This window comes from Triturus cristatus, chromosome 5_1 (genome assembly GCF_964204655.1).
Source record: "Triturus cristatus chromosome 5_1, aTriCri1.1, whole genome shotgun sequence".
Classification (NCBI taxonomy): Eukaryota; Metazoa; Chordata; class Amphibia; order Caudata; family Salamandridae; genus Triturus; species Triturus cristatus.
Window position 1 is genome coordinate 584461515 of NC_140587.1, and position 25929 is coordinate 584487443.

General features: G+C 49.0%; 1 protein-coding gene across 1 annotated transcript; it reads left to right on the plus strand.

Annotated features, from left to right (window-relative positions):
• Positions 1-521: 521 nt before the first annotated feature.
• CRH (corticotropin releasing hormone) lies at positions 522-25858 on the plus strand. Its single transcript, XM_085604116.1, has 2 exons — positions 522-638; positions 25138-25858. Exon 2 carries the CDS (start codon positions 25155-25157, stop codon positions 25641-25643), a length of 489 nt encoding a protein of 162 aa, XP_085460242.1. The 5' UTR covers positions 522-638; positions 25138-25154; the 3' UTR covers positions 25644-25858.
• The last annotated feature ends 71 nt before the right edge of the window (positions 25859-25929 follow it).

Here is a 25929-nt window from a genome sequence, read left to right on the forward strand (position 1 = left end):
ACCCGACCCCAGGGGGCAGCACGGCCCACTCTGGCCTCATTCCTGATCCGGGGCAAGTGCCACTGTCACTCTGATCCTGGGGCTGCGAATTAGAGGCCATGTGTTGCTGCCTGGTGCCTCAGGGGCACCTCATTCAGGTATTTGTATCAATGGGCGGCTGGTGCCCAGCCTGCTGCTTGGGGGCCTCCTGCGTCACAGGCGGGCGCTTGCAGTGTGCGTGCATAAGTGGGGGCACGGTGAATGTTGACAAGGGGCTATGGCGGAGCAGGTTGGGGGAGGGGGGCTGGGCATAACTTATTCACAATCAGCCGGTGCGCATGAGGTGTCAAGATATCGTCAGATTATTAGGCGAGTGTTGCGTGATACCACCAGATGGGACACACTATAAAAATCCAACACCGGTGCTCCTTCTAGTGAAGACTTTACTCCCACAAGAGGTGTGAGGAGGGAGGGAGAGGCAAGCGGAGAAGCGAGGAAGTCGCGGCACTTCAGCATCGCAGCGGCGTTCCCCCGTGCAGCGCAGCAGCAGCCCTGCCACCGCGACAGCGCCCTGGTACCGGAGCAGCGCACCTGGCACACCTGCCCCGTGCAGCGCCTCCGGTGCTCCGCGAAGACCCCGCTCTCGCAGAGGAACCTAGGTGAGTAAAGCTGACTGTGCTCGTGGCGCAAAGTAACACTTTGTGATAGATAGCAAAGAGTCCCTCCGAGGACACTTTTAAAGCCACCGGTGCGCGCTTCTTGCGCCCAAGTACTGCGCCTCGACTTTCATAGCTCACCTTGTCATTGGGGAAGCTGGATTAGTCGTGGGTGGGGCAGCGATAACAGATGTGGTCCGTCGGCTATACTGCCGATTTTGGTGCTGGAAACCAGGGTTCGAGCTTCGGGGTCGCGTCCACATCCTGTGATTCTGGGCAAATCTCTTATTCTCCCGGTGCCTGAATATGTAATGTAAATACGGTGCTCATGTACAGCGCTCCAATACCTTCGGGTCGAGTTCGCTCTATATAAAAGATGCGAAAAAAAATGTAGATATGTGAGCCTTTGGATGTTAATGTCCTTCCTCCCACCTAGCTCTTCCATTTTTTCTGACTTTCATTCAGTGTATTGACATGTTTCGGCATGTATCAAAAAACCTGCCGCTTCCTGCCCTCAATCTTTTCTTTTATTCTGTTGACTGATTTTCCATGTAAACATTGTACATTCATACATTTCTCCTTCAATTTTTTTTAATACAGGTACACTTAAGAACATAGGGGCAGATTTACAAGCCCCTTGCGCCCCTTTTGCGTCACTATTACCATGGGAAAAGTGACGCAAAAGTGGCGCAAGGGGCTTGTAAATCTGCCCCATATTGTCCCCACCTCCGAAGGGGCCCTGTGAAAGAGAGCTTTCTCTCTATCTCACCTGTCTAGTTTTCGATCTCACCCTTTAACCTAGAATTCAATATTGTTTGAATTAGCAGAAAACGGCTAATCCCGAACGGGGTCCCCCAAATCCTTAAAATGACACTGGCTCCTCCAACCTGTCTTCTGTCTTTGCTTCGCAGATAACTTCAGTTCAGCATTATGTCTCATTTCGCGCCATAGATTGGCAAGAATTAGCAGCAAATCTGTAACTTTGTCCCCAAGTTTTGTTTTTGGTCGGTTTTTAAATTAAACCCAGCATGCGGACTTCCGGGTTTTACCGACGAGCTGAGTCTTAACTATTTTCCAGCATTCAGACAACGTCTGGAGACCCAGGTGCCTGAGGTCCACGTCGCTGGCTGCGCACCTTCGCCAATGCCCACTGCAGTAACTTTAATTTTGTGCAGATAAACCAAGTGCTGTAGGTTGAAGTCGTTTAAATCTTGCAATACTTGAGACTTTCGCTATTATTGGGACCCATTCAGCATCTGTCAGCCACCTCTTCGGACCCCCCTGACACATTCGTAAATGTCACGAAGTCTGCCTTAGTTAGGTCAGTAGTGCTGCGGCATTGCACTGTTAGTGCTTTCCGGGCGCCTCGTGGCTCATTCGTTCGGGGTTCCCATGTCACCGGATGTGTTTGATCTGTCTTGTCCCGGTACCATCGGCCCACGGGTACTGTGCTATCTTGACGCAATTACCTTCAAACGGTATGCATTTCCCACCAGCAACAGGTCCCCCACCTCCCTGAGTTTGCGGTGCAACCACAGGGGACTCGGGGCGGACGCGCCATAGTTTTGGTGCCGGCAAGACGGCTTCAAGCAATACTTGGCCGGGTCTAATAGTTCGGAGTGAATGTGTGTCATTGTGCGGACTCACTGCTGTGGCCGTCATTGCTGCACATTGGAGTGGACCTCTGACGTGTCTGAAGTATCCGGGTTCATTACATGGGGGTTGCTCAACCATCTGCCACCCACGGTAGTTGAATCGATAGATGGGAATTCTGCTAGTCTCGGGGCTGGAGGAGTGGGGTCGGGGGCGCTGGGCGGGTAGTGGTGAGGAGGGAGGGCGGGTAGGAGGGGGTTGATTTGGTGCCAGGCTCACCGACGGCCCTAACGGGACGGTTTGGGGAGAAGGGAGCTCAGAAGTCCTACGGAAAGCACGTGCAAGTTGTGCGTGTGAACTTGAAGGTCCGTCTCTACGACAGGTGATGCCTGCTCGTCCCATGTCCCCCCCTTCTGTCCTCCCCATGGTATCTCCCCGTAGCATCTTATTGCGTGGAATGCCTTGAGGGGAGAGCATGTAGTAACTTAATGGTTGCACTCGCACTCCATGCATGTCCCCCCCCCCCTCCTCCCTTCACTGTCACACGTCGCCTATATAATCGCTCCTTCGCCACGTTCGCACCCATGTTAATCACAACTATACGGCCGGGTTTGCTTCTCCCCAGTCAGCCCTCAGATGGAGTCTCGCGGGGTCACTCAGGGTCACTCCTCAGTTACCAGCTCTTTGTCTCTCCTGCCTCTTGGTCACCAGCTCTAACACTCGGTTTCCCACTCGTCCATCTCCCCCCATGCACGCTACTTGTCTTGTCCCCCACATCTCACTTATTCAGTTGCCAATAACCCCTCACCAGGCACTCCTCCGCCACCCCTCTCACGCCTGCGCCCCCTCTCACAAGCCCAGGCAAAAGGTCACATCCACCGTCTGTTGTCGTTTTATACAAGTACTGAGGCGGAATTACTTTGGAGGGGGCACAACTAGCAGTGGAAAGGAGAACGTGTAGTTTACCAATTCTTTATTCGATGAAATTTCATCATAAAAAGAAGCAAAATAAGCAGTACAGTACAGTATATAAAGCTACCAGACACAAATTTAAAATAAAAGCAACAGTTTTCATTGCCCCATTATAAAATAGACACTAAAAACATATCAGACAAAGTGGAAATCCTAACCATGGACTTTAAGCTAATGGGTGGACAAAGGGGAGGATTTACAACGCCTCATACGGGACCGCCAAGCACTACCCAGGAATTTTGCAACTCCACAGACCATAGCAATGGAGGAAGTGTCAGTGCTGAGTATCCGCAAGGCCATTTTATGACATCTAAGACCCAACCCCTTACATAGCGGCTTTAACCAGATCCTCCTGGCTACCCTGTATGCTGGGCAAGCAAAGAAAAAATGCGCCACAGACTCTGTAGGGGCTGCGCAGCCAGGACATGGATTCAATCGGCCGTCTTGCTTTTTCCACCCCGAAGTGAAATCGTTTACTGGGAGGATCCCAAACCTAACCTTCAGGTAAAGAGCTCTGTCCAAGGGCAGCTCGATGTAGTCCAGGAGTGGTTCGAAACTCCTAACCCATTTAAATGACAAGAATCGCTCTGTTAGGGGACCCCCTAGACTACTAGAGAGGGTCTCCTTCTGGACTAGATCCCAGTACAGCTGTTTAATCACTAACTTGGGTGGAGGTGATTGGCTTTCCCAGGAGTCACTCAAACCCAGGAGGACTACCATCCGCTTCAGGTTGCTCAGCCACTTAATCCTATTGTTGCAATTAAGCTGGATTAGTTCATCTAGGGCGGCGGCATAATCCTGAAGCTCCCTTGTCCTTCGTAAGCGAACCCAAAAAAGTAACGGGCGCAAGCGCACTAGAGCCTTAAGAGGGCGCCTACCCATATCTGCCCGAAGAGGGATTAGCGGGGTGGAAACTGGGAGGGCTACCGCATCTCTCAAGAACTTATTTTCAGATCTGTCTAACTCTGCAGTATTTTCAAACCCCCATAGTTCAGAGCCATATAAGGCGGATGGGAGAACTTGGCCCTCATAGATAGTAAGGAGCGGTGATAAGGGCTTACTCTAGGATTTCCGGTGTTCTCTCATAACCGCCCCAGAAACTCTTTTATAGTTTAACAACATTTTGGCCAAGTGGTCCTTCCAGCTCATGCGATTGTTAACCCTAATACCCAAATAATCAAAGGAGTCTACCAACTCCAAGGGCTCCCCATTAAGTAAAAAAATATTCCTAAATCTGGATGAAGGAGCCAAGGCCATGAGCTTGGTTTTTAGAGTATTGATGATAAGTCCTCTATCGCTACAGAATGTACTAAAACGATTCAAAAGCTTTTGTAGGCCTGACGGGGACTTAGAGATCAAGAAGGTGTCATCCGCGAAGAGGAGTGTGGGGATTTTTTCACCTGCCAAGGATGGAGCATCAGCTGGTTCCCCTCTCAGATGGTCCACCACTCCGTTCACAAAAAGAGAGAACAGCGTTGGAGCCATAACACATCCCTGGCGTACACCCCTCTTCACGGGTATCTTCTCAGTCAGTTGCCCTTGAGTACCCCACCTGATCCTGGCACAGTTCCCCTCATGGAGATGCACAATAAAGCCCAAAAGGGGACCTGGGAACCCCATATTCTCCAGAACTTCCCACAGCCTCTCACGAGGGACCAGGTCGAAGGCCATCCTGAGATCTATGAAAGCCAGGTATAAACTACCTTTATTGATGGTAACCGTCTTCCAATAGATCGCAAAGAAGCGAAAGACCTGGTCCATCGTGCCCACCTTTTGGCGGAACCCCGCTTGCAGATGGGACAAAACATGCATCTCTTCCATCCAGATGCCAGCCCTCATAATAATTACCCTGCCAACCACCTTCTGTAACACATCAATCAAACTGATTGGTCTGTAGTTGGCAGGGTCGTCTCTGGCACCCTTCTTAAAGACCGTGATTACCTCCGCTCCCTTCCACGAGTCTGGAACGGGGTATCCGTTGGAAATCAGGTTCATTATTTTTGCAATAAGTTTGGCCCATAGCTCCGGTTCCTCCAAGAGGAGGTCTCCGGGGATCCCATCTGGGCCAGCTGCTTTCTTCGGGGTAAGATGTCTAATGGCCAGCACCACCTCAGAGCGCAGAAAGGGTTCCTTGACCGGATGCAGGGGAGGGATCCTAAAAACACAGTCGGGGGGAGAAAGGGACACTTCTGACCCGCCATACAGGGTGGAAAAATGAGATTGCCATTGCTGGCCGGTTATGTGACTATCTAAGGGGCGAGAGCTAATCAACCTAGCTTTGTTGATCAGATCCCAAAATAGCGATGAATTCTTTCTTTTGGAAGCTGCCTTGAGGTCTTGCCAGCGTTGTTCTTCCCACTCTCGTTTAGCTTGCTCCAGAGCCCTTGCATATTCTTTCCTGGCTACACTAACCAGAGACTGACACTTTTTACGCAGGGCAGTTCTGATCTCATTTCTTTTAACCTTACAATGGGCCGAGTACCAGGGGTTACTCGCTATAGTTGTATTATTTTCCCTACTGCCTCCCCTGCCCTTGGTCTTTTCAATTAAAAAGAATTTCCCTACTTTCTCTATTAAGTTATTGTACGCCTGTATAAAAAACGTGCCCTGAGCGGTCGCTGGTTCCTGGTCAAGCACCGCCAATTCTGTACTCAGGTCTTCAACATGCGCCCTAATCTTTACCAAGTTGTAATCCTGTGATTGAACTTTCTCCCATTTCAACCTACGATTTCCCTGGAATGGTGTCACCTCATTGGTGGACCTCAGGTGGGTTAACCTCCTGTTGTTATTCCGCTTCCCCCATCTTATCGTCATACATAAAGGGTTGTGATCACTGTCCTGTGAAGGGGTCACCTCCATGTCTACTAAATCACACCACAGTGTCACGTCTAATAAGATGTAATCAATTCTTGACGGGCTACTTAGCCTATTAAAGGTAATCGCACCGTCGGGGTCGGAGGGAGTCCTACCATTAAGAGCTCTAAGGTTATATTCCACAATAAGGGAATTAATATGTATAACCTTTGTTGACCATTTTTTAATTGGGGCCAAGGACAAGGTCGGAATAGACCATCTAGAGTCCGCCTCCTCAATACCCAGGGGATCGTCACCTTCCAGTGGTTCAAAAGTACAGTTAAAATCCCCTCCCACAATAGTTTTAGAGGAAGGGGGGCAATTGGCTAATGCCTGATCTAAAATAGATACGGTGCTTGAATTTGTATCCCCTGTGTTCCCTCTTGCATAGATATTGAATAGCTCTATCCTACGGCCCTTGTTTACCCCCTCGAATGAAATATGTTGGATGTCACAACACCCAGAATCATGAGTAGTTACTGTCCAGTTCAGGGCGGTCTTGATCCATACATGTAGACCCCCGGCTGGTCTACCCCTTCCGCTACTCTGAGCTGGTATAAAAAAAGTGGTATATCCTGATTTATGTAGTGGAAGTATGCTCCATGTTTCTTGGAACAAACATACATCGAATTTTTCGATGAAGAGATTCCATTCAGGTAGAGCCAACTTTCTTTGCAGACCAGCCACATTCCATGAGACTAGATGTAAGATTTTATTATCTGTTAAATACAATTCAGAGAGGACCCCCGCGTTCATATCCGGGGCAGGCGAGGTTTGGGCACCTATAGAATCTACTTGGACTAAAGGGTCTATCAACCTGGGGTCTGCAGCACTATAGCCCAAGGGTGCAAGTGGGTAGGGGGATACAGTCCCGCCAGTAGCAATTCCGATTGGCGGGGATAATCCTGTAATCACAGGGACAACTCCAGAGTCTTCCAGACACATCTCGCGAGTGCCAACCTCAAGACTAGGTGAACCTACTCGTCCCTCTCGGCCCTGAGGAGACTTTATTCTTCAATCGCAGTCTACCAAGCTAGAGAGAGCTTCGAACCGGTTCACTGTCTCTAAAGGAGTAGAAGGCCTCAAATGGTCCCATCCTCTATTATAGTTCCTAATGGATCTAGGGGGAATAAAGTTCCACCTTGAAGGGTCAGCAACGTGGGTGGTATGTGAGGCGCATGACAAATAGCTGGGTATAGATGTACCTGTTGGAGTGGGGTACGATAAGACCTGCTTAGTTATACGGGAAGGGGGGAACACCAACGATCTGGGGTAAAAGTAGGTTAACGCACGTGGGATAATGCCATTGTTACCATTTTCGGGGGGCCAGTCCAGGATATGCTTAACTGTTCGTGGGTCTCTAAAGTTTACAACCACGATGTCTCCCTCGATGTTTTTACTTTTACCACCCAGCCATGGGAGACGTCTAACGTGTAATATCTCTCCGTTGATGATCTCCTCAATAGGTCTGTGACTACTAAGCCAATACATGGTTTTATTTTTTAGCTCAGTATACCCTTCTCTTTTATTAGCCATCAAAGGTGGAACCCCCGTCAAAACAACCACCAAGGGCACAGCTTCGGGAGGCAGGTCAACTTGTGGCATGTTGTTTATTACAGGCTTATCAATACTGGAACTTTCCCTCTTGTCCCGCAAAGTGATTATGTGGGTGTTTATTCCCCCCCCCTCTAAATCATCCAGTATGGTCGCTCCCTGGGTGCTCCCAGTCGTGGAGGGCAGTGACACATACTGAGTCGCAGCTAACTGGTTAGATGGCTGAACTATAGCCTTAGAAAAGTGGGGGTTGGGGTTAGGTACCACTGCTATGGGATCTAAGCCACTAGAAGCAACCGCCTTCCCCTGTCCTATAGTCAGTTCTATTTTCTTGCTTATAGCGGCTTCTAAGTCCGTAAGCCTTTTCTCGACTCTTAATAAGCCTTCAATAAGCGGTGCAATAAGGGACTTGATCACCTGGCCCCAAACGTCCTGGTAGGCAGCAGAAGGGGTAGCTGATGATAGTGAGTCAACAGAGATGAAACCTGACACCATAGGGGACACTTCGGGTTCTAGGGAGGCTGATGAAGCTGGAAGAGGCGATTTAGGTGTAATAATCGCTTCGGCTGCTATCCCTTTAGTTAAATTTATGGCCTTCAATGCATGTTTCCCAAAATCAGAGTGGTTGGTCTTAAGTTTAACTGAGACTCCCCCTTTCTTGCATCTTCTCTTGCTCGGTGGTGGACCATGAGTCTTAACTGCTTTAAACGGCTTAGTATACTTCTTGGCCTGTTTACCAAGTAATGGCGTAGGTTTATTTACAACTTGGGGAAAACTAGAAAAAACAGTGGCATGATTTTCTTGAATGTCCTGCTCTTTAGGAGCAGATGGTGTAAGGGCACGTTCCCTTAACGGGAGAGAATCACTCGGCAGTACAAGAGGGTCAGCTATGGCATTACAACTGTCATCAACACAAAAGGGGACCTGCAAGTTAGAGTTTTCAGGAGTCCTAAGCTTTAGATTTTCAATGGAGCGACGACGCTCAGTTCTACGTTTGGCCAAGGTATTGTCCTTTTCCTCCTCCTGTAGCACCTTTTTGAAGTAGGTATCTAATGGGCCGGCTGACATAGCTCCCGTCAATTCCAGTACAGCTTTAGTAGAGGTGTTAGTCATGGTAGGTAATTAGTATAAGGTGTGCGCGTATGCAGGCGCTACAAGATACTATCGGGTTAATAACCAAGCCCAGCCCGGCCTCACTCGGCCTCTGAGGGCCTAAGAGGGCCCACCCTTTGCCCAGGCTTAGCCCCGGGCTACGTCCCGCGCGCGTCCCGCTTGCGCGTGGAGACAAGGTTGAGCTCTAAAGACTGGGGGAATTGGGGGGAGGGGCCAGGAAGAGGAGGCAGCTGCGAACACCGCCAAGCAGCCTGGTCCTCGCAGTCCCGGACTGGAATGCACAAAGTTAAAACACCCCCCACTCAGCACAGCATCCACGGCAATGTCCTCGGTGAGCCACGAAATCCAGCAGCAAGAGCCCAGGTATGTAGCGAGCAATGGCAAGCCTGCGAGCGGCACCCGGAACGTGTAGTTAGTTATGAGGCGTAGAATACAGCGAGATTACGAGATGTCACCAAAGTCTAGAAAGCTCTGAAAGGGCTGCTCGTGTACCTCTGAGCTGTGCAAAGGAATGGGAGGGATGGATGCAGGTATGCCTCTGAGCTGTACAAAGGAATGGGAGGGATGCAGGTTTGCCTCTGAGCTGTACAAATGAATGGGAGGGATGCAGGTGTACCTCTGAGCTGTACAAAGGAATGGGAGGGATGCAGGTGTACCTCTGAGCTGTTCAAATGAATGGGAGGGATGCAGGTGTGCCTCTGAGCTGTACAAAGGAATGGGAGGCATGCAAGTGTGCCCCTGAGCTGTTCAAAGGAATGGGATAGATGCAGGCTTGCCTCTGAGCTGTTCAAAGGAATGGGTGTGATGCAGGTGTGCCTCTGAGCTGTTCAAAGGAATGGGAGTGATGCAGGTGTGCCTCTGAGCTGTTAAAAGGAATGAGAGTGATGCAGGTGTACCTCTGAGCTGTGCAAAGGAAAGGGAGGGATGCAGGTGTACCTCTGAGCTGTTCAAACAAATGGGAGTGACGCAGGTGTACCTCTGAGCTGTGCAAGGGAATTGGAGGTTTGCAGGTCTGCCTCTGAGCTGTACAAAGGAATGGGAGGGATGCAGGTGTGCCTCTGAGCTGTGCAAGGAAATGGGAGGTTTGCAGGTGTGCCTCTGAGCTGTTCAAAGGAATGGGAGGGATGCAGGAGTATCTCTGGGCTGTTCAAAGGAATGGGAGTGATGCAGGTGTACCTCTGAGCTGATCAAAGGAATGGAAGGGATGCAGGTGTGCCTCTGAGCTGTTAGAAGGAATGGGGGGCTGCAGGTGTGCTTGATTTGTATAGTGCACTAATCACTCGAGAGGGTATGGAGGCACTTGGGCAAGGCGTGTATGTGTGTGGTCCCCAAGGTGACTTTATGAAGAGCCAGGTCTTCAGTTTCTTGCAGAACTCAGTAAGTGTGGAAGAGGCTCTGATGTGTTGAGGGAGGTCAATCCGTGTCTTGAGTGCCATGTAGGAGAATGAGCAACCTCCAGTTATGCTTTTGCGAATGCGGGACATGTGTGCGAGTGAGAGTGAGGCAGGTGGGTTGGTGAAAGTGTATGCGGTTGTCATGTATTCTTGTCCTTTGTTATATCGGGCTTTGATTGGTGTCTGAGAAGTTTGAATTGGATATGCCTGTGAATGGTGGGCCAGCAAAGCTTCCTGAGGTACGGTGTGATGTGGGTGCGGGGTGGTAGGTTATGACTCTTGTGGCTGCATTCTGAATGGTCTGTGTAGGAGTTGTTTGGAGATTCCAGCATAAGACAGTGCTGCCATCCTACTGGTGATGAGTCCTTGTGTGACGGTCTGTCTGGTTTCTGAGGCAACCATTTGGAGATCACAGCATGATTAGGATGTGGAAGCAGGAGGTGCGTTGACTTAAGCCGGCATGTTGGGTTTGTCATCTAGGATGACCCCTAGATTTCTTGCATGGTCTGTGGATGTTGGTGTTAGTCCTAGCTCCTACGGCCATCAGGTGTAATCCCATAGGGAGGTCTTGTTACCAAAGAGCTGTACTTCCGTCTTGTAGGAGTTGAGAGCTTCAGGCAGTAGATTCGCATCCAGTCTGCTACCATGGTCATGCAGTTGATGATGTTGGTTCTGGTGGTGTTTGTCTTGTCCGTCAGGGAGAGGATGAGTTGGGTGTCATCGGAGTAGGAGATGACGGTGATGTCTTGTTATCGGTTAATGCTGATGAGAGGTGTCATGTATATATTGAAAAGAATGGGGCTGAGGGGCGATCCCCGTGGGACAACGCATATCAGTTTCTTGGTCTCTGATGTGAAGAGTGGCAGACCGACCCTTTAGCTTCTTCCCATGAGGAATTAACAGATCCATTTGAGAGCTGTTCAAAGCAGTGAAGGAGAAGCAGGTGTACCTCAAAGGTGCTCAAAGCAGTACAAGGGATGCTGGTGCTACTCTGCACTGCCAAATGCAGTGGAAGGGGTGTACCCCTAAGCTGCTGAAAGCAGTGGAAGGGATACAGGTGTACCCCTGAGCTGCTGAAAGCAGTGGAAGGGAGACATGTGTACCCCTGAGCTGCTGAAAGCAGTGGGAGAGATACAGGTGTACCCCTAAGCTGCTGAAAGCAGTGGAAGGGATACAGGTGTACCCCTGAGCTGCTGAAAGCAGTGAAAGGGAGACATGTGTACCCCTGAGCTGCTGAAAGCAGTGGGAGGGATACAGGTGTACCCCTAAGCTGCTGAAAGCAGTGGAAGGGATACAGGTGTACCCCTGAGCTGCTGAAAGCAGTGGAAGGGAGACATGTGTACCCCTGAGCTGCTGAAAGCAGTGGAAGAGATACAGGTGTACCCCTGAGCTGCTGAAAGCAGTGAAAGGGAGACATGTGCACCCCTGAGCTGCTGAAAGCTGTGGAAGGTATACAGGTGTACCCCTGAGCTGCTGAAAGCAGTGGAAGGGATACAGGTGTACCCCTAAGCTGCTGAAAGCAGTGGAAGGGATACAGGTGTACCCCTGAGCTGCTGAAAGCAGTGGAAGGGATACAGGTGTCCCCCTAAGCTGCCGAAAGCAGTGGGAGTGGTGCATATGTTTTTCTGAGCTGTTGAAAGCAGTGGAAGAATTGCAGATGTACTACAGAGCTGCTGAAAGCAGGGGAAAGGAAGCAGGTGAACTACTAAATTGCTGAAAGCAGAGGAACGTGTGCAGGTGGATTAATGAGCTGCTGAGAGCAGAGGAAGGGATGCTGGTGCACCCCTGAACTTCTGAAAGCACTGGAAGCGATGAAGGTGTACAATCAAGCTGCTGAAAGCAGAGAAAGGGTTCTGGGGTACCCACGGAGCTGCTGAGAGTAGTGGAAGTTATGCACTTGTGTTTCTGAGCTGCTGAAAGCAGCGGAAAAGATTCAGGTGTGTTCCTGAGCTGCTGAAAGCTGTGAAAGTGATGCACCTGTGCCACTGAGCTCCTGAAAGCAGAGGAAGGGATGAATGCGTTCGCATGAACTGCTAAAAGCACTGGAAGGGATACAGGTGTACCATTCAGCTGCTGAAAACAGAGGAAGGGATGCAGATGTACCACTGAGCTGCGAGCTGCTGAAAGCACTGGAATGGATAGAGGTGTACCATTCAGCTGCTGAAAGCAGAGGAAGGGATGCAGATGTACCACTGAGCTGCGAGCTGCTGAAAGCAGAGGAAGGGATACAGGTGTACCACTGAGCTGCTGAAAGCAGTGGAAGGGATACAGGTGTACCATTGAGCTGCTAAAAGCAGAGGAAGGGTTGCAGGTGTATTCATGAGCTTCTGAAATCAGTGGAAGAAATGTAGAAGTACAAGGGAATTGCTGAAAGTAGGGGTAATGGTGCAGGTGTATTAATGAGCTGCCGACAGCAGAGGAAACGGTGCAGGTGTACCTTTGAGTTGCTGGAAGGGATGCAGGTGTACCATGAGCTGCTGAATGTAGGGCAAGGGAAACAGGCGTGGCTCCGAGCTGCTGAAAGCAATGAAAACGATGCACCTGTACCTCTGAGCTGCCGGACACAGTAGAATGTGTACAGGAGTACCCCTGAGCTGCTGGATGCAGTGGAATGGATGCAAGTGTGCCCCTGAACTGCTGAAGAATGGATGCAGGTGTGCCCCTGAACTGCTGAAAGCAGTGGAAGTGATGCAGGTATACCCCTGAGATGCTGAAAGCATTGGAAGTGATGGAGGTGTGCCACGGAGCTGCTGAAAGCAGTAGAAGTTATGCAGGTGCGCCACGGAGCTGCTGAAAGCAGTAGAAGTTATGCAGGTGCGCCACGGAGTTGCTGAAAGCAGTAGAAGTGATGAAGGTGTACCTCTGAGCTGCTGAAAGCAGTGGAAGTGATGTAGGTGTGCCTCTGAGCTGCTGAAAGCAGTGGAAGTGATGAAGGTGTGCCTCTGAGCTGCTGAAAGCAGTGGAAGTTATGAAGGTGTACCTCTGAGCTGCTGAAAGCAGTAGAAGTGATGCAGGTGTGCCACGGAGCTGATGAAAGCAGTGGACGTGATGCAGGTGTGCCACAGAGCTGCTGAAAGCAGTGGAAGTGAGGCAGGTGTACCCATGAGCTGCTGAAAACAGTGGAAGTGATGCAGGTGTGCCACGGAGCTGCTGAACGCAATGGAAGTGAGTGATGCAGGTGTGCCACGGAGCTGCTGAAAACAGTGGAAGTGAGGCAGGTGTGCCACGGAGCTGTTGAAAGCAGTGGAAGTGAGGCAGGTGGCCACGGAGCTGCTGAAAGCAGTGGAAGTGAGGCAGGTGGCCACAGAGCTGCTGAAAGCAGTGGAAGTGATGCAGGTGTGCCACGGAGCTGCTGAACGCAGTGGAAGTGAGTGAGGCAGGTGGCCACGGAGCTGCTGAAAACAGTGGAAGTGAGGCAGGTGTGCCACGGAGCTGCTGAAAGAAGTGGAAGTGAGGCAGGTGGCCACGGAGCTGCTGAAAGCAGTGGAAGTGAGGCAGGTGTACCCATGAGCTGCTGAAAACAGTGGAATTGATGCAGGTGTGCCACGGAGCTGCTGAACGCAGTGGAAGTGAGTGAGGCGGGTGGCCACGGTGCTGCTGAAAGCAGTGGAAGTGATGCAGGAGTACCCCTGAGCTGCTGAAAACAGTGGAAGTGATGCAGGTGCGCCACAAAGCTGCTGAAAGCAGTGGGAGTGAGGCAGGTGTGCCACGGAGCTGCTGAAAGCATCTAAAGCGATGCATTAGTACCAGTGAGCTGCTTAAGAGAGTGGCTGCAATGGGGGTGCAGCTGAATGCAGTAGGAAGATAGATGTTTAGCTGCGAGGTGCCAAAGACAAGCATAGAGATGATGCAGGAGGAGATGTGCGGCACAGAAAGCAAGGGAAGGGACACATCTGGAGTTGTGAGGTTCTGGAAACTGTGTGAAAGACGGAGGCGTCTCTGACGTGCTTTGAAGAGGCATCGACAGAGGCGCAGGCATAGACCTGAGAGCAGCAGAAGAGAAGGCAATAATGTGCTGAAAGCAGTAGGATGAATCGAAATGTATCCCAGAGGTAGGAACATCAGTGGAGGAGTTAGTCAGCTTTGAGGCGCGGGAAGCAGTGCAAGAGATTCAGGTGTTGCTCTGAGATATCGAAGGCTGGGAAAGTGGAAGGGAGTGCATCGCTCGAGGAGCTGGAAGCTGTGTAAATGATACAGGTGTATGTTGCTTTTTCTTGGCATTCCCCCTCAATTTTGCCTCCTTTTGCTGAACCCGTTTTTGCTGGCCCCAGGACCCTGAGCACTTAAATCCTGCTAACCATTGGTAAAGTGCTTGTGCTCTCCTCTTTAAACATGTTAGAACTGGCATTTCCCTAATTATCACATTTTAAATGTAATAGTAAGTCCATAGTATATGATAAAACATGTATCCAGGGCCTGTAAATCAAATGCTACTGGTGGGCTGCTGCACTCATTGTGCCACCTACTAAAGTAGCACAGTTCCCGGGAGTGCAGTTTTAATCTGCCAGTCCGACCTGGCAAAACAAACATTTTGCCAGGTCTGAAGCTTACTTTTAGATACTGATAAGACACCCCTAAGGTAGATCTGCGAACTCCACAGGACAGGTCCGTGTCATTTAAAAAGTAGGACATATGTATTTAATGTTTTACATGTCCTGAGAGTGAAAAACCTCTAGGGCTGGCTCTCCCATAGGCTAACACTGGTTTACACTATAACCTTAATGCAAAACCAAACACACGTAAGTCAGTAATCCAAGTAATCTTCAATCACAAGAGTCATCCATGGTTGAGTTACCAGACCGCTGCCATTAAAGAGCTGAATCTCCTCTCTGATTATTGTTTTTGCCCTACTTCATACTTGGCTCTGAAAGTTATACAAACAAGCATTTGCAATGCAATAGGTCTCGCAATTACACGAGTTAAAGCTATTGGCATTGTAAATGACAATGCCAATAGGCATTGTTATTTGCAATGTCAATAGCTCAAACTCGCGTAAATGCGAGACCTAATGCATTGCAAATGCTTGTTTTTCTAAGTTGTCAAAAATAGTCAGGATAAATGCAGAACAGCGCACGGAAGAGGACAGGTTTCCCGCCTCCGTGCCCCGCTGCACTCCTTAAGCATAACTCACGAGGGGTACACAAAGGGCATAGACAATGAGGGCCGTGGGGAGCCTGCTTATACCTCGCTGGGGTGGTGATGAGAAAAGCAAACCCATGCTTTTTATTGAGCCAGCCCCACCCTCCTCGCCTCCCCTCATGCACACTCCCTTCCGAGGGGGTCTGTGCCGTACAAAGAGTCTTCCCTAAACCCTGTGCCCAGGTGCACCTCTGAGCCGCGCGAGCAGGGGGTCCGAGTGTGTGTGGGGCTCAGCCTCACCCGGTGCACCCACTGACACACTGGTAGGTGTACAAATGCCGCATGCTGGTTACAGCGCAGGGGGTTAATGCTCCTAGCACACCCCGCTCCCCAGTCTTCTGTCCTGTATTATCAGCCCGTCTTACGCTAGCCTCGCGCCTCCTCCTCACGCGAGTAAACATTTGGCTAAAGGCCTCAGCTCAACCTGAATGGCGGGGGTGGCCTTGTGAAGTGCCTCGCGCGCCCCCCGATCGCTGATGGTTTTGTGCTGAAGTACACAGCTGATAACAAGCCTGTGACCCCGGCGGCGGCCGGGCCGCTAGAATTACAGGGTAACCAGGCGAAAGCTGGCTGCAATACACATATATCATAGATGTTGGGAATCTTTGAGCCGCTGACTATCTGTCAGGTCTTGCGAATTCGTACTGCCAATACAGCTCTAGGTGGGATTTCGTGGTGATGAAGGGCGGGTAGATGTGCCCAGGTGTCACTTCTTCTGCTTTTCGTTCGATTAATGTATTTAAACACCCCTTGCAACCAACAGGCACTTTCAATGAGATTCATCTCGGGCAGCGCTGCGAGGTCATATTAGTGCAATGCAACGCTGCACAGATCTCTGTAACATAACATTCTAGTCACCTACTCTGTCATGGGGTATAAATCAACATCAGGGCTTTCTATCTTTTAAAATCTGCGCGCCAAGCACCCCTCCCTGCCCCCGGCCCGTTCCCTACAGAAACACCTGGACTCAGAGCTGATGACGCACATCCCATGCACGCGACCGGCCAGGGTGCACAGAGAAGCGAGTGGCGCCACGTGAAGTGCTTTGCATAATGGTACAGTTACAAACAAGACCCGCGTCTACTCTCAATCGGTGCCCGCCCTTTGCATATTAGCCTCGAGAGACAGATGTTTTTCCAAGAGACAATATGAAAATTACCCTCTGAAGAACATCCCGGCGGCCGGTGGGCCTCTGGTCCCAGTGACGAAGCCTGCAAATCCAAGTTACAATAAAAGCATGTTGACTTTTGGGTACTCTTGTGTAGCCAGAGGAAAAAGTGAACTTTAAAGCTGTTCATCGTATGATGAACTAGCCGGGCATACTCCAGAAGGAAGGGCACGTGAGGGAAGAGAAAAGGGGCAATTTTGCAAGGCTAATGTCTGGTAGGACAGGACCGGTGACAGCCTGACAAAAACAGATATGCTTTGAAGTCACTGCAATCCTCTTTCCATCAGGCCTTGACGCTTCCATATGGAGGGTGCATGTCAATTGCCTCTGACCCAGTTCACATCCCAGCCAGTGGCGTAGCTAGATCTTTTGGTGCCCATGGTGGTCCCTGCGTTTGCTGTCCCGCGACGGCAGTAGGTAAGAGCGGGGTGTAATTTCTGGGTTTAATATGCCTGTTCAAAATATTGTAACGTTGAGATATTTTGGTACCCAATTGATGATATATGGAGAAAAAAAAGTGATGTCATTACGACGTGTGCTCTGCACTGAAGTGTGTCTTTCAGAAGGAGACCGCACAAGTACCGTTTTGCGCAGCTCTTAGTTACAAAATCCTATCCTTTATACTGAATGAAATAAAAAAAAAATACATTGCAATGTGAGACTCCAAAAGCCCTGTTCCTGTACGGTTATCATTTGTGGAAAAGCAGCTCGACCGTGCATATATCAAAAGTGTCTGGGTTGCAAAGACATGCGTTTTTGTGTATTTTCAAAGCACTGCCTATTTGGGTTTACCCTGTCGTGTCTGCAGAAGGGAAGCAGCTTGATTATCATTTTGACATGAAAGAGTGAAGATGGACAAAGTAAACGATTGTGACGAAGAGACGTGGGGCAGAGCAGAAAGCAAGCGCCAATCCGCTATGAGTGGTGTAATCAGGTCTTCGGACACTCGTGCACGGGGCAGTCAGTACCTGAAGTTCTGCCCACGTATACAAGTCGGGGGCAAATGACGTGGGAAATGGGTAAAAAAACACAAGACAAGCCCGCCGCTGGAAAAAAACATGAAGCTGACGAGGAGGGAGTGGGAGGGGCTTTCACTGAAAGTGACACGGCAGTGAAAGGAAAACAAACAAGCCCGGCGGAGCGTGGCGCGAGCGCTTGGCAGGGCAATTTAAAACGACCCATTGCTCATTGAAGGTGGGAACAGGCTATGCGTGCAGCTAGAGAAAATAAACAAACGAGAGGGGAGGGGGGAATGCCAGCAACAGAGGAGCCCGCGAAAGTGAAAGTGATCACGATCGCTACGAAGGGCACATGGCGCTGCGCGCGTGCACGTTCACGTGCACTGTAGCTTTAGGCCACGGCAGCACTTTGAAAAGCCCAGATATAAAATGTCTCTTAGAGCCTTTGGCTCACGAGACCTAAAAAACACACAGGTGTGACTTATATCCAGGTAAGTGGACCTGACCAAAGTAAAATAATGCAAAAACAACAGTTGATGGACAGAATGTAGAACAATGTCATACATTCACCCCAGTACAAAGCATTTGTCACCCCGAGTGGGACGGGTATGCTCAGACGTGAGTCCCGTGCTCTCCATGCCACTGGAATCAAGCTATCCTGGCTGAAGAGGGGTGAAACCCCGAAACCGGTCCTAGGATGCTTGATTCCAGTCCAGGGAGGATCTGGCTTGGCAGTTCGGGCTGGACTGTTCCCATGAGGCACAGGGTCAAGACTGATTTGCATATGGCTGGGTTCAAACTGGAATGGCATGGTGAGCAAAAAAACGATGGATTTAGGTCCAGATCTCTGTACTGGGGTGAATGTATGACATTGTTCTGCATTCTGTCCATCAATTGTTGTTTTTGCATTTGTCACCCCGAGTGGGATGGGTATGCTCAGATGTGAGTCCCGTGCTCTCCATGCCACTGGAATCAAGCTATCCTGGCTGAAGAGGGGTGAAACCCCGAAACCGGTCCTAGGATGCTTGTTACCAGTCCAGGGAGGACCTGGCTTGGCAGTTCGGGCTGGACTGTTCCCATGAGGCACAGGGTCAAGACTGATTTGCATATGGCTGGGTTCAAACTGGAATGGCATGGTGAGCAAAAAAACGATGGATTTAGGTCCAGATCTCTGTACTGGGGTGAATTTATGACATTGTTCCGCATTCTGTCCATCAATTGTTGTTTTTGCAAAGTAAAATAATGGCACGCTTTGGGGAACTTGGAGAAAAAAATCAATGGACTATAAGGGTTGTAATTTTGTAAGTATGGAAGAGAATTGATTGTCTAATTACTCTGCTGCTGCCTTGAATTCTTAACTGCATGTTGCACTTTACTTAGGTCAATGTTTAAAAAAAATCTATTATGTACTAGCATTTTGTTTCACTACCTACGACACAATGGATCTTGCTCAGTTTGGAACATTTATAAACATAGGGGTCAGATTTACAAGCCCCTTGCGCCACTTTTGCGTCACTTTTCCCATGTTAAAAGTGACGCAAGGGGTTTGTAAATATGCCCCATAGTAAGTAACAAAATGAAGGCCTTGCAGAGTTAAAGCTGCATCAGAAGGTAATAATTACTGCAACTCAGATTACTTTAATTGATGATTATTAGACACCACGTTAAGAAAATTAATATGCTCCTTTAAAAAAGAAAGTAGTTCATTCACTATTACCTTTATTAGGTGCTATTTTCAGATTGGAAGTAGCTAGAACATATGGTTCAAGGACTTGTTTTAATAGTAATTTAAAATAAATCCAGTTTAATGGTTAAGTCCTATTTCATATTACTATTCTGGAAATGACACTTTTAGACAGATGTTATTTTTCTGCCTAAAACCAAGAGACTTTCTTGTAAGTGTCCAGCTGCCACCTGACCCCTGATGGCTCCCCCTGTAGTGAGATGTGCATCACTCCCAGACAGTGGCATGTAGTGGGAAAAAAGTGGAACCCACAGACCTCTCCACAGAACACTTCTGGGCCTGTGAAGACCAGAAGAAGGACTGCCCTGCTGTCTGAAATCTGAAGGAAGACTGGACCTGCTTGCCTTGAACCCAGGAGCTCAAAAGTGACTCAAAGGATCAGTTGGCTGCCCTCCAGTTTGAGCTACCGGGACACAACAAGCTTCCAGAGGCCTCTCTACCTGCAAATGCCCAGCGATCAGTTCCAACTGGAAACTGCCCTTGGACCCTCCTGCTGGTCTCTGAGTGAGTCTTAATTTCCAAGTGGTGCCCTCCAAGTCTTGGACCCTTGGCTGGTGTTAGAGTGTACTTCTCTTGTCCCCAGAGATCAAGAGCTGTGATTCACAAACGTTTTGCCCACCTTCTGCCTGGAGAACCGATGGAGACCAGAATTGCCTTTACAGCTACAGCCGTCAAATCACCTGTCGTTCTCAGCTTGATAGATTTCCCCTCTAAATATCTGCTGCCGGGAAAAGTTTCAAAGCCCAAACGTAGAGGGATTTAGCAGGACCGACTCCGAGCAGCTTCTGATCAACGCCGAGACCTTTCCCGGGATGTATTTTGCCACTCAGAGCTTTCTCGCCTTCATCAACAACCAAACCGGGACCCACTCTTCAGCATCCCACCATCAAGCCCCACTTCAGATCTAGCTTGTGGTTTGCACTGCTGCTGAATCATTTGTGACTACCATTTCTCCCTGAAAGTTTCTTAGTCATAAGATAACTTTCCACAGGGATGAACCATGTCCCTGCATCTGCCCCAGACTCTATTGTGGTCAGCCTTAACTTTTTACTTTGACCTGGTCTAGTGTGACCAGATAACCGTGGTTGGCACTTTGTACTTTTTGGTGATATCTTTATTTTCAAATGTAAAAAAAATCATATCTCTGGTTCTCATTATTGGATTTTTTTCATTTTGGTGTCATTTTATTTACAAACATGTAGATAATTTTTCTAAATTGGTTTTGAAGTTTTCTATTGTTGTGTTTTTACTTTATTACTGTTTGAGTGCTGCATGAATACTTTACACATTGCTTCTAAGATATGCTCGACAGCTTTCTGCCTAGCTACTAGTGGGCTAAGCAATGGTTTATTTAGTGATTTTAGTGGCTCACCCTGACAAGGAATGTGAATATTTGAGGTGGGTTTTACCCCCACCTCAACCATTACTCCAATTTCTTACAGTGGACACCTGAGGCAATGCAATAACTGGCAGAAAGAAGGTGCAGCTCTGAGATGAACAGCAGTGCACGAGATAGCGGCATAGATTTGAGGTGCTTACAAATCAATGTTATAATACGGCTGCTTCTCATGAGGTGCAGCAATCAATAGCATGGACGCAGGTAGGGCTCCAAGGTACTGGAGGCGGCATAAATGATGCAATCAAATATCTGAGGTGCTGACAGCAGTGTAAGAGATGTAGGTGTAGCTGTGCAGTGCTGACATCAGTGCAGCAAAATCAGGTGTACCTCTGTAGGTGCTGAAATCAGTGCAAGAGATGCAGGTATATCTCTGGCGTGCTGATAGCAGTGCAACAGATGCATGTGTAGCTCTGCAGTGCTGTCAGCAGTGCAGTGGAAGCAGGTTTTTGCTCTGTGGTGCTGAAAGCAGTGCAAGAGATGCAGGTATATCTGAGGTGCTGACAGCAGTGCAGGAGATGCAGGTATATCACAGAGGTGCTGATAGCAGTGCAAGAGATGCATTTGTAGCTCTGCAGTGCTAACAGCAGTGCAGCAGGAGCAGGCGTAGCTCTGTGGTGCTGAAAGCAGTGCAAGAGATGCATGTATATCTCTGAGGTGCTGATAGCTGTCCAAGAGATGCATTTGTAGCTCTGCAGTGCGGACAGCAGTGCAGCAGAAGCAGGCGTAGCTCTGTGATGCTGAAAGCAGTGCAAGAGATGCAGGTGTATCTGAGGTGCTGAAAGCAGTGCAAGAGATGCAGGTGTATCTCTGAGGTGCGGAAAGCAGTGCAAGAGATGCATTTGTAGCTCTGCAGTGCCGACAGCAGTGCAAGAGATGCATTTGTAGCTCTGCAGTGCTGACAGCAGTGCAGCAGAAGCAGGTGTAGCTCTGTGGTGCTGAAAGCAGTGTAAGAGATGCAAGTGTATCTCTGAGGTGCTGATAGCAGTGCAAGGGATGCAGGTATATCTCTGAGGTGCTGATAGCAGTGCAAGGGATGCAGGTATATCTCTGAGGTGCTGATAGCAGTGCAGGGGATGCAGGTATATCTCTGAGGTGCTGATAGCAGTGCAGGGGATGCAGGTATATCTCTGAGGTGCTGATAGCAGTGCAAGAGATGCATTTGCAGCTCTGCAATTCTGACAGCAGTGCAGCAGAAGCAGGTATATCTCTGAGGTGCTGATAGCAGTGCAAGGGATGCAGGTATATCTCTGAGGTGCTGATAGCAGTGCAGGGGATGCAGGTATATCTCTGAGGTGCTGATAGCAGTGCAGGGGATGCAGGTATATCTCTGAGGTGCTGATAGCAGTGCAAGAGATGCATTTGCAGCTCTGCAATTCTGACAGCAGTGCAGCAGAAGCAGGCATAGGTCTGTGGTGCTGAAAGCAGTGCAAGAGATGCAGGTGTATCTGAGGTGCTGAAAGCAGTGCAAGAGATGCAAGTGTATCTCTGAGGTGCTGATAGCAGTGTAAGAGATGCAAGTGTATCTGACGTGCTGATAGCAGTGCAAGGGATGCAGGTATATCTCTCAGGTGCTGATAGCAGTGCAAGAGATGCATTTGCAGCTCTGCAGTGCTGACAGCAGTGCAGCAGAAGCAGGCGTAGGTCTGTGGTGCTGAAAGCAGTGCAAGAGATTCAGGTGTATCTGAGGTGCTGAAAGAAGTGCAAGAGATGCATGTGTAGCTTTGCAGTGCTGTCAGCAGTGCAGCAGAAGCAGGTGTATCTCTGAGGTGCTGATAGCAGTGCAAGAGATGCATTTGTAGTTCTGCAGTGCTGACAGCAATGCATCAGAAGCAGGTATAGCTCTGTGGCGCTGATAGCAGTGCAAGAGATGCAGGTGTATCTCTGAGGTGCTGATAGCAGTGCAAGAGATGCATGTGTAGCTCTGTGGTGCTGATAGTGCAAGAGATGCAGGTATATCTCTGAGCTGCTGATAGCAGTGCAAGAGATGCATTTGTAGATCTGCAGTGCTGACAGAAGTGCAGCAGAAGCAGGTGTAGCTCTGTGGTGCTGAAAGCAGTGCAAGAGATGCAGGTATACCTCTGGGGTGCTGTCAGCAGTTTAAGAGATGCATTTGTAGCTCTGTGGTGCTGAAAGCAGTGCAGGGGAAGCAGGTGTAGCTCTGTGGTGTTAAAAGCAGTGCAAGAGTTGAAGGTATACCCGTGAGGTGCGGACAGCATCCTAAGAGAAGCAGGCATATGAGTGGTGACAGCAGTTTAGAGATGCAGGTATATCTCTGAGGTGCTGACAGCAATGTAAGAGATATAGAAATATGGTGTTCTGGCACCAGTGCAAGAGATGCATGTGTAGCTCTGCAATGCTGACAGCAGTAGCATGCAGATGTAGCTCTGCGGCACTGACAGCAGTGTAAGAGATGCAGGTTTAGCTCTGCCGTGCTGACAGCAATATTAGAGATGCCGGTTTAGCTCTGCGGTGCTGCCAGCAATGTAAGAGATGCCGGTTTAGCTCTGCGGTGCTGCCAGCATCAATGTAAGAGATGCCGGTTTAGCTCTGCGGTGCTGACAGCAATGTAAGAGATGCCGGTTTAGCTCTGCGGTGCTGACAGCAGTGTAAGAGATGCCGGTTTAGCTCTGCGGTGCTGACAGCAATGTAAGAGATGCCGGTTTAGCTCTGCGGTGCTGACAGCAATGTAAGAGATGCCGGTTTAGCTCTGCGGTGCTGCCAACAATGTAAGAGATGCCAGTTTAGCTCTGCGGTGCTGACAGCAATGTAAGAGATGTCGGTTTAGCTCAGCGGTGCTGACAGCAGTGTAAAGTATGCAGGTGCAACTCAGAGGTTTCTGAAGAAGTGCTCGACATGCCAGGGTTGCGCTCAGTTGTCATGTGTGCTCTCCGTGGTGGTGAAAGATGCTTCGGTTGGAGATGAGGTAAACTGCTGCAGGTAGAGATTAACGGAGCGGAGGCGCAGAGTAGAAAACAGATTAGATCCCGGCCGTGCACCTATATTTTTGATGGAACCGGATTCCCGCCTGCCCCCGCATCATGAGGGCTGTCTCCTGGGAATCATTTAGCGCCAGTTGCAGACATGCAGCACGTGGCAAATGGCGCCTGCAACAAGAGAGGGTGTTTGGTGACTTTCCCTGCCAATACCAAAATCCAAATATTTCTTTTGCCCAAGTTTTGTCCTGTCTTTTGAAAAGGTGTCAGATCTTAAAGGGAACCCATCTGAACATGGCCACTTTTTGGCTCATAGACTTAGTAATCTATCAAGAGTAAAAAACAACATTCTGCATGTTGGTCAAAGACATAAACTGTTACAAAAGATTTCTCAGGGTCTATGGGGCACATGCATCAAGCATATTTGCCTTCGCAAACGCAAAAGCAAAAAATGCTTTAAAGATGTAACAAACCTGTTACCGAATCGCAAAATGAGTTAGCGATTTGCTATTAGGAAGGGGCGTGTTTAGGGCGTCCCTTCCTAAAACCAAATTGTATAGATATGTAGGAATGTTTTGTGACCAAAATGCGACCACAAAACATTCGCATTTTACCACCTACTTTAAGTAGGTGGTAACCCATTAGCAAAAGGGAAGGGTCCCCAGGGGACCCCTCGCCCGTCATGAATGTTTGTTACAGCGTTTTTTAAGAGCAGGCAGTGGTCCCATGGACCACTGCCTGCTCTTAAAAAATGAAAAGAAAACTTTTCATTGCACTTTTTGTAAAGCCTCTCGTTTTACTTTAAGTAAAACGGGCTGCTATGAAAAAAAAAGATTGCTTTATTTAAAAGCAATCACATACATGGTGGTCTGCTGACCTTAGCAGGCCACCATCCTCGTGATTTTTGCTATTCCTAGGGGTTCGCAAATTGCGATCTACCTCATTAATATGAATGAGTAGAGTGATTTGCAAACCCCTAGGAATTGCTATCTGAAACTCTTTGAGTTTCATACATTGTAAATTGCGATTACCTAATTGCGAATCTCAGGAATTTGCAATTAGGTATTTGCAATTTACAATTTTGCTGCATGTAGCCCAGAATCCTTATAATGTAGGCATATGTTTGCTCCGGATGAATGTGAGGTATAGATATTTGCAATTACTCCATTAATCACTATTTGCATATAAGATAATACGAAAAGTTGTTTTGGAACTTACTAGGAGCTAATTCGTACTACCTCACTTAGGGACACCCATTTTATTAAGTGAAAATCTACAAGGATTCAAACTCATCACTTGCTGGTCACGTAAGGCTGGCTGCAGACAGATTCCCATGAGTTATTTACCAGGACTGGAGCTTGTAGACTTCATGCTACACATGGATCTCTTCACCAAGGCCCTTAACAAATTGAACTACCCTACACAGAGCACAAGCATGTGACATATTAGTTGGCATAGCAGAATATCGATGGCTATTTCTCTGGAACCCCATAGTCTGACTGTCCTTGACACTGCTCTTCCTGACTCCACCGTTCCTAACTCTGTCTTTTTTAAAACACTTTCCCCATTTGTGAGTTCCCGGAATAATTTATTTTTCAATTTTAGGTATTGGATGAGAACAAGGTACACATTTGGTTTTGTTCTCAACCTGCTTTCTTTTTCTCTTCTTCCTCTCCTCCAGATTCTGTGTCTCCCACTATGAAGCTGCAGGTGCTCTTCTCCACTGTGTTTCTTCTGGTTGCTCAGCTGCCCAGCAATGAAAGCCGATCCCTTGGCAGGCCCCTCGCTGCAGTCTTGGGACTGTCCGCCCCACCCTCAACCCACCTCCAGTTCCAGCCATTCCTGCTACGCTTGGGGGAGGAATACTTCATCCGCCTGGGGAACCTCGACAAGCGGCTGCCAGCCCCGCTTTCAGGAAACCGCCTGACTGAGGCCTTCCAGGAAATGCAGCTGTTGCAGCAGGGCTCAGAGACGGGGGAGCTCAGGGCTAGCCCTCTTGGCGGGGAGCAAGGCGCCTACAGTACGCGGGAGGAACCCACGGAGAAGGGCAAGCGATCGGAGGATCCACCTATCTCCTTGGACCTGACTTTTCACCTCCTGCGAGAGGTCTTGGAGATGGCCAGGGCAGAGCGGCTAGCTCATCAAGCCCACAGCAACAGAAGACTCATGGACATTGCAGGCAAATAGCAAGTTCCTTCCTGCTGGAGAAATGGTCCTTAGAGATCTGAAGTTGTCCCATGTCAGGTCTGAGCAGGTTACTACTGCAAAGTTCCTGTGCCGCACTGTGGCCTCGTAGTTTTGCTTTTCCAACGGCAAATACCTGACTGCAGGTATATTGCTGCACACTGGCGCCAAATTATGAGAGTCACCATCATCCAGTTACGACCCTTTAAGAACCATTTCTTTGTATGCTAGAATGTTGGCACTAGTAGTTTTGCTTTTTAAATGTTAAGTACTAGCATAGCAGTTGATA

Excerpts from the sequence above, each read along its gene's own strand:
- CRH (XM_085604116.1), top strand. The coding sequence starts at position 25,155 with ATGAAGCTGCAGGTGCTCTTCTCCACTGTGTTTCTTCTGGTTGCTCAG.